The sequence below is a fragment of the Simochromis diagramma genome, unplaced genomic scaffold, assembly GCF_900408965.1.
Source record: "Simochromis diagramma unplaced genomic scaffold, fSimDia1.1 OVJJ01000320.1, whole genome shotgun sequence".
NCBI classification, from domain to species: Eukaryota; Metazoa; Chordata; class Actinopteri; order Cichliformes; family Cichlidae; genus Simochromis; species Simochromis diagramma.
Genome location: NW_024386773.1, coordinates 6,034,254 through 6,042,836, shown reverse-complemented (window position 1 = coordinate 6,042,836; position 8,583 = coordinate 6,034,254). Strand labels below are relative to the sequence as shown.

At 40.1% G+C, this 8,583-nt stretch overlaps 1 protein-coding gene across 1 annotated transcript; it reads right to left on the bottom strand.

Annotated features, from left to right (window-relative positions):
* Nucleotides 1–152: 152 nt before the first annotated feature.
* nfs1 (NFS1 cysteine desulfurase) lies at nt 153–8,317 on the bottom strand. Its single transcript, XM_040005054.1, has 13 exons — nt 7,973–8,317; nt 6,973–7,043; nt 6,742–6,858; nt 6,062–6,145; nt 5,194–5,346; nt 4,873–4,966; nt 4,568–4,702; nt 3,998–4,155; nt 3,803–3,908; nt 3,386–3,467; nt 2,852–2,935; nt 2,522–2,611; nt 153–2,391 (listed from the first exon to the last, which is right to left on the bottom strand). Exons 1-13 carry the CDS (start codon nt 8,076–8,078, stop codon nt 2,328–2,330), a joined length of 1,344 nt encoding a protein of 447 aa, XP_039860988.1. The 5' UTR covers nt 8,079–8,317; the 3' UTR covers nt 153–2,327.
* Between the last annotated feature and the right edge of the window lie 266 nt (nt 8,318–8,583).

Here is an 8,583-nt window from a genome sequence, read left to right as displayed (position 1 = left end):
TTATTTTATCTTATAATGGAATGGTCAAACTACCTCAGGTTGAACTCTCTGCGACCCGTGGAGCAATGTGAAAAACGCATTCAGACATCATCAAAACTGTTTTGAGAATCTGAGTTGAAAAAACAATAAACACAAATAAAATACATCAAAAGTTGATGGCATAACCAGAAGAAACAATTTTATTGGATACTAATGTGCAATGACATGTAACAGTCGAAGACAGTAGATGCAGGAGACGAGTAAATATATCAAAAAGAGGCTCCAGATACATCCAAGAACACAATACAAGAATCCCCCCCCCCAGAGAGTGTAGTCTTAGAGACCCACATTTTTTAACCAATTGTTTATTTTTGTTTAGATTTTCACAATCATCTTGTATTTCCTGTCATAAGCCACGGACACGTGTGACAGAAGTCTGACTTTAAAAATCAGGGCTGCAGACTTGTAGAGTGGTTCCTGACTAACAGAACAATGAAACCGCTGCTGCTAACCCGGTCTCGTTGGATATTTCACTGAGAACTGCTGATCATACGCCAACATGCTACCACTGAATGAATAATAAACGCTGATGTGGGATGATAAGACAAGAGCATGAGACAGAGAGGGCAGTTTATAACCTATGAACAGAGCTGGAGAGATAAGCCTGTGAATCTAGTGAAAAGGTCTGACTCAAATAAATACTGGGTGAATCATCACATCCTGCTGCCTTCAGTTGCTCTTTCCAGCTTTGCTGAAGCAACACAGCTTTGTTCCGATGCTTTTATCACTTAGATTGTTGCCCGTGTTTTATTTTTTTCTAATTTATGTGGCTATCTTTGGGTTTAATGTGAGTGTGATGGTATCACAAAGCTCGGTCACATTTAGCAAGAGTAAACAGTAACTGTGTTGGTCACATGTACATTCGTGCTTCTCCACAGCAGGTTCATTCTCAAGATAATATCAAAACTTGTCATCAATTGGTCAGTTGGATCGCTGGATATAACACCAATGGATGTTTGAACTACTGCTTGACTCAGTAAATTATAAATTATTTTGTTCTAGTTGTGTGAACGTCTGATCAGGTCTTTCTGTGGAGCTCTTTGGCTCTGCAGAGAGGGTGATTACTGGAAGTCAAAGAATGAAAGGGCTATGGAAACACACTTTGCCATTAGCCCCGGCATACTGACTGCTTAAAAGACTTCTCAGGTTTTCAATATTCAGTTTCACTCCAGTTTGAAGTCTTTTACACTACATTGCTGAGATATATTTGACAGATGACAGTACACAGCTACAATGTGTGGGCCTACAAAGCTTCTACTAATTGCAGTGTCATAACAAAACAATGTTGCATTTCAACCTGCCTGCCACATTGACCACTTCATGATTTGGACGGTACTGTGTGTAACTTCCATTTCCCACAGACACGCTCATGAGTGCATTAGTGAAACAAGTGTAAACTAAGCTGTCTGTTAACCAGCTTCATGACACCAGTCATCAAGATGTTAGATTAGGTGAAGTCAAATCACCTAAAGAGTCAGATTAAAAGCGCCTCTGTGCCATTTGCTGCATGTCTGTCACACTGTGCAAGACCAGTTTTAGACAAATCTTGGTCACAGACACTGATGCATATCAAATTGTGCGATGGATGCATAGTTGATTACAGTGCTGCAATGTTTTTAGAAAAAAATAATAATGACAGAGACATGAGTATAAAAGGGTTTCTTCTTAGTCATAGAGAGATGGGTTTTTTTTCCTTTTTTCCTTTACAACTAATTGTTTTGGTTTGGGTGTGTGCCCACAAATTTGTTTTCCCCTAACCTTTATTAAAAAAATACGACATGTGCCGACTGGTTTATCCTTTACTGTTGTATTCTGAATAACTGTTTTTTTTTTGAGTAGCCCTGCTGTGAAAACATGGTCCTGGATGTCTGTCTCAATTTTTTGTTTGCGGGCAGTCTTTGTTGATCAAAGCCCCAAATCGGCCACTGATAGACATATCGCACAATCAATACCATATTTAGTTTGAAACAACCAAAGAGGATGTACTTCTCATGAATGTCATGTTAGATTTCAGAGCGTGTCACAGCCTCTGTAAACGTTTCATCTGAGATAAAGAAGCAACCTTCTGGGCAACAGAAGAAAAAGAAGAGATCGATGTGCGTTGGTCAACTGTCTGAGCAACATCTCCTGAGAGAGCAACTGGAGGAGCTTCTACAGAGACACTGAGCTACAGCTACAGCCAGACGACAGGGAGTTTGTGCGTGTTTGTTTACAGGAAGAAAAAGCTGGTCTGTTCCCTCAGTCTTTTGGGAACTATCATGTCGAAGTGGGCAAGAAGTGGAAGAAGCTTAATGCTGCGTCCAGTTGATGCTCTTCAGGTCGATGCCTTCCTGACTCATCTCCCACAGAGGACTGACAGACAGAAAGAGAGGCAAAGAGGCAGGTTAGAGAAAACAAGGTTACCGTTCAAAATTTTGTATCAATTTTATGAATGTAAAGTAAAATCAGCATCTGCGCGATAGTGTCTGAGAGCTGACTTTACCTCATCTCTCTGAGTCTGTGGACCTGCTCGATGCATTTCTCTGCTGTGTAGTCAACCTCTTCTTCAGTGGTGAACCTGCCAATACCAAACCTGCCACAGACACAAACACAGACATTTAAACCTGAAACTAGAGAACATGAAAGGCTGTTGGTAACCATTCCCTGGTTATCCAAGTTTATAAACAGCTTAGTTTTCTGTGGATTTAATCACTTTGATTGCCAAGTCTGATCAATGTGAAGAAAAGAGTTAGGAAGCTCAAGGAAAATCATTATTAAACTTCTGGGGAGTTGCAGTTTTTATCATAATCCAGGTTACAGGAGGTATTGTTACCTGATGGAAGAGTGAGCCAGATCTTCATCTGCTCCAATAGCTCTGAGGACGTATGATGGCTCCAAAGACGCTGAAGTACATGCACTGCACACACAGACACAAATATTCAGTCATCTTTAGAGACTTCATGCACAATCATATGAGGCTTTTGAACTGTACATTAAGCATGTAACTGTACTCTCAATGCTGGTGTTGAAACTGACATTTATGTTAAAAGTGTTTCTGTGAACTTGAGCAGAAGATGGGGAACGAAAAGTGGGCAGTGGAGGTGCTCAAGGCATTCAGGACTTTGTGTGATAGGAGAATGATTTAATTTCAATTCCAGATTTAAAAAGTAGCCAACAAAGAGAAGCTAATGTAAGAATGCTACCATGACCACACAGGTGGCAGGACACTTGATTCATAAATAGTACACAAATCGGTCAACACTTCCATCCTCTCAAAACCATGCCGATTTTCTAACTTTTTGATGCAGTGGGTAAAGTTACACTCAAAAGTTGGACATATGTGCGTGAAAAAAAGTTTGTATCTGACCTCCCTGATGACAGAGCAACATCCTTCAGTGCCATCAGCAAACTCTCGCCCTCCACGTAGGCAAAAGAAAGGTTGATACAGCCTGAAAACACCCAGACACACAAACACAATCAAAGGTGTTAGTCCAACTTCCAACAAAAACACTTCAAAAACATTAACTTCAAAAATCTTCACTGACTTGTAAATCAATTTTGGTTTAAACTCTAGCCTGCAGCAGCAGCACTGAGTTTCATTTCTACATGGAATTTATTAGCGTATTATAAAACCAGTTTAGTTACAAGGAGCACTTTAACACTTTACAGTTTAAGAGTTGGTTTCGAGGTTCAGTTTAGAATTAGGTATAGGCTAAAGTTAAGAAATGTCTTACGCTAATAAATGTCCTCATAAAGACTGCTAAACAAACATAAATGTGTTTACCAGGGTAACGCTGTTCTGGATCTCCATTCATGATGACATCAGGAATCTCAGACATGACCTTCTGGACCAGACGATTAGCCAGCATGGACACCCGCTGATGATCATACTAAACAAACAAACAAACATGCACTAATCCCCCTGAAATGTAGCATCGTCTGGGAAGGTTTTTTGGATGTTTGACTTTGGTTATTTTACCTCCATCTCCTCCTGGGCGATGCTACAGGCAGCTCCCAGTCCAACAGCCAGTGGGGTAGGGACAGTGCCAGAGCGCAGCCCCCTCTCCTGCCCGCCACCGTTCTGTATTGGCTCCAAACGCACCCTTGGCCTGCGACGCACGTACAACGCACCCACACCTGGACACACACACACGTAGTAAGTATTTTTGCTTTTACACCATTTTACGTGCATCTTTTCAAAGATAATCAAACTCCGACTTTGACAGCTGATTGAAAAAATTAACAGGGAAACTCCGCTGATTTAAAAAAAAGAAAAAAAAAAAAAAAAATCTTCATATAAACAACCTACATGCTTATACATACATACTTTTTTGCCATCTTTCCTGCTTCATATTTCACCTGCATGTATTTTGTTTAATTTTTAAAACCAAAACACATATTTCTGTGGGAAAATTTAGCCATTTCTAGTTTTATACAATTTATATAAAAATGGAAATGGGCACTGACAAATGAGCTCCACAAACTATCTCACCTGCCTATCGATCGGTTTAGAGTTATGCCACCTACTGGTACTGCTACTAAAGCTGACCTTTGGGTCCGTAAATCTTGTGACCACTGATGGACATCAGATCGATCTTCCAGTCAGAGATGCTGATGGGAATCTTCCCAACAGCCTGAGCAGCATCAGTGTGGAAGAAGACTCCTTTTGAGCGACAAATCTGACCTGTAGATAGAAAGAGTTCAAGCTCATTAATCTGATCAGAGCTCTCGGTTGGGCTCCGCATAAAGCGAATAGTCTGATTTATTCAGTAAAACTGACAAAACTATTTAGATGTGGATATTATGAGTGCGTGATTGTGAGCATTTCATGTGTGTTTGATTTGCTATGCTTACCAATCTCCTTGATGGGCTGCTTGACTCCGATCTCGTTGTTCACGGTCATCACCGACACCAAAGAGGTGTCAGTACGGATGGAGGCCTCCAACAACTGAACACACAAACAAACAAACATGTAGTAAGACTCACTGTAAGGAGCAAACACGGGACACAATAACTCGTGAATTCTGTAACACTACAAATGGAGGTAAAAATAATAAATACAGGCTTCACTGCCCAGAGGTATTGTAAAGATAGCTGCCAGTTTTTAATATGTTCACACAGACAATATTCTGGTTGTTGTCTGCGTGATCTCTCTTTTTGTCTCTGTATGTTTACCTCTAGGTCCAGCAGGCCGTTATTCTGGACCGGCAGGTAAGTAACATCGAACCCTTCGGACTCCAGAATCCGACACGAGTCTAAGACGCACTTATGCTCGGTCTGAGTGGTGATCACATGACGTTTTTTGGCCTTGTAGAACCGGGCTACACCCTACAGGAGAGAACACACTGGGTTAAAGGGAAGAAAGTTTTAAGATTTTCTCTGATTCTAGCACTTTCTGGAGTTGTGAATCCAGTTTGTGGCTACTGCTCGTTTCTTTTTAGCATTAATTCAATGACCTCATTTATAATTCCAGTAAATCAGAATCGACAGCAGCGTGACTTTAATTTGCTTCCTCTATTCTCGCTGTTATTACTTGTTCTTTGCTACACATGGTGTCTTTGGTAAGGCAATCCAAGTGGACTGAAGTGAAGTAGTTTGTTTCAGTGAAACAGTGAAAACAGATGCTACTTCTTCCTGTCAGTTGACTTATTTGCCTCGTGTGCACAGAAAATTTCTTTTAATTAAATGTTCTCAACGTGGCTGACAAATTCCATTTTTATCACAAGTTTTTGCATTTCAATATTGTATAGTTTGATTCAGAAGAAGCATCCAAATCATTAACGATACAAAGAGTTTTGTTAATGACAGTTTTGTTTTAAGGAGTTTTATTAATCAGTTCACATTCTGAATTTGCTCTTACTGTTTTATGTGTTTTTTATTTCTCATGTAGTTTATCACTTGGTTTTTTTTACAGTGTTCTTATTTTGTAAGAGTTGTAGTTTTAATCTGTTGTCTGCATGTTATATTTTTGATCAGTTTTCACCAAAACAAAACCTGTGTGTGTTTGTGTGAGAGAAAGTGATTAAGGTCAAGAGAGTAGGACCTTGATAGCCATGTTGTTGGACTCTGTGGCTCCGCTGGTGAAAACGATCTCTCTGGGATCGGCTCCAATCAGATCAGCCACCTGCTGCTCAGAGAGAAAGAAAGGGGGAAAAAAAAAAAAAACACCAAACAGATTTACATGTTTCTAATTTGTGTTTCTAATTTTGAACATGTGTTCTAGTGATGCTCTAACTCCGCCCCAGTGGCCATCACAATTTGGCCATTGAGAAATTTGCTCAAATTCTTATGCGTGGCCATTTTTCCTGCTTTTAACACATAAACTTTGAGGACAAAGTGTGAACAACCAGACAAAAAATCAGATTTGATCAAAAAATCGTAATTGAGCATTAAGACCTGCAGTGTGAACGTAGCCATAGACATATAGCAACATCAGTCAGTGACTCTCGGTGAAACACGCACATGTTGTAGGTTACAAATATTAATGTCGGAGCGCTGATGCTGAATTCAAACATTCAGCATCAGTGCTCGACTTTGGTGTGCTCACTAGCTTGTATGAAGCCTGCATCTCTTTGCATACCACAGCTACAACTAAGCAAGCCAAAGTGATACATGGACCAGATTTTTTCAGTAAAAGGACTAGATGTTACTGTCCTTTTACTACCTGCAAAGAAAGTGTAAATAAGCACAGCCCACTTTTCTAAAGATGGAGCAGCTCTCTACCTTCCTAGCGGTCTCCATAGCAGATTCACTCTCCCAGCCGTAGGCATGCGTTCTGGAGTGAGGGTTACCGTAGTAATTCACCTGGTACGGCAACATGGCATCCAGCACCCGGGGATCCTAAAGACACACACAAACATATGAAACTCTAAATACAACCAGCTTTATGTCCAACTCTCTCTGACATCAGCTGTAAAAGCCTGTAAAAGTGACAAAGTGCTTAGTAACAGTTACCATGGGAGTGGTTGCCTGGAAGTCCATGTAGAGGGGGCGAGGCTCATCCTGTTCATGTTTCTTGATCAACTCTGCAGCATAAATTACAGTATATTTAAGACATTTAAAGCCATTTTTAAGACCACATTAAATTTATTAATGTAAAAAAAAAAAATAGCATTTAAATTGTTACATTATTACATTCATCGGGCATATTGGGGCCCGATGAATGTAAAAACAAAGAATTACCAGATTTTTTTTAACCTTATTTTTGTTTTTATGAAAAATGAGAGCCACATATGAGGATATTAGTTTAAAATTTCGATAGAACAGTAGCAGTATAATGTCCTCGTAAGTGGATATCAGGCCCTTGTAGAGCAAAATTGAGTATTTTGGTCTAAATAACCCAAAAACGTGATGTCCACATATGTGGACGCCAGGTCCTAGGAGGTTAAAATACGAAATTTTTCACCAAACCTGACATGTGTGCAAAATTTCACGAGTTTTTGAGCATGTTAAAGCACTCAAAAAAGGCAATTCATTTCAATGAAAATAATACCGGTAATAATAAGAAACAGAGCAGATACAATGGAGCCTTCGCACTCTCAGTGCTCAGGCCCTAATAATAAGAAACAGAGCACTCTCAGTGCTCAGGCCCTAAAAATGTTGTCAATCTGGCAATGAAGTCAAGAGTAATGTGCATGATTTTAACATTATAAAAATGGAGAGTGACACAGAGAATATCAGAACATAAAATCTTTTTAAAACAGTTATTTAACAAGATTGCTTCGTCTTGTGCCAGTCAGCTAGTGCTCGTGAACTTTCCGTTTATTAGTGTTTTAATTTAGTATTTTTTAGGTTTTCCTGACCTCACATGGATTTTAAAGTCGTCAGTTAACCTGACAGTTTACAGATGCTGTGAAGTTTCCTGCCTCACTAAACTGCGTCACTTTGGGATTAGCTTCGTGCTAGTTGGTCTTGGGGGAATAAGCTACCCATTTTGCTCCAGGGCAATTGTTACCTTTCTGCGGGAAGCTAGCGGCCGTCCGCTCGGAGCTCAGCCGGAGAGGAAGCCACGCGGTTGGCCTCAGCAGCCGGGAGGACACGGTCCTACCCGAGGCAAGCATCTTGTCAGTGGACTGGCTTCAACTGGAAAGCCGCTGACCTCCGTCAAAAACAGCACGCTGTTCGTGCTGAACACCAGCAAAACAGAAAACTTGGCACAGACCAGCTTAACCCACTGGTTCCTCCGCAAGAAAATAGAAATAACAAAATATCACTACTTAAACATAAGGTTAAATTTGAGTGAAGTTCGGTGATGTTGCCGCCTGTCTGTTACGTCCAGGTATAAACACAAATGTCAAGATGAATACGTAACACCGAACACTTCCGTGTGAGACGTTCAAATTAAAAGCTTTTCACAACCATCGCAATGATAAGCATTGTTTCATATAAAGTGGATTATTTTCTAAAAAAGTATATAATATGCGCATATATTTGGATTTTTATCAGTCGGACTGATAGCGGTTTTTGTCATCTGATTGTCAAGGGGAGAGAAAAAGCAACAGATAAATAAATGCAAGTAACAATATAAAAAAATATCATAGGACTAGGGTCACCAGTAATGATGTC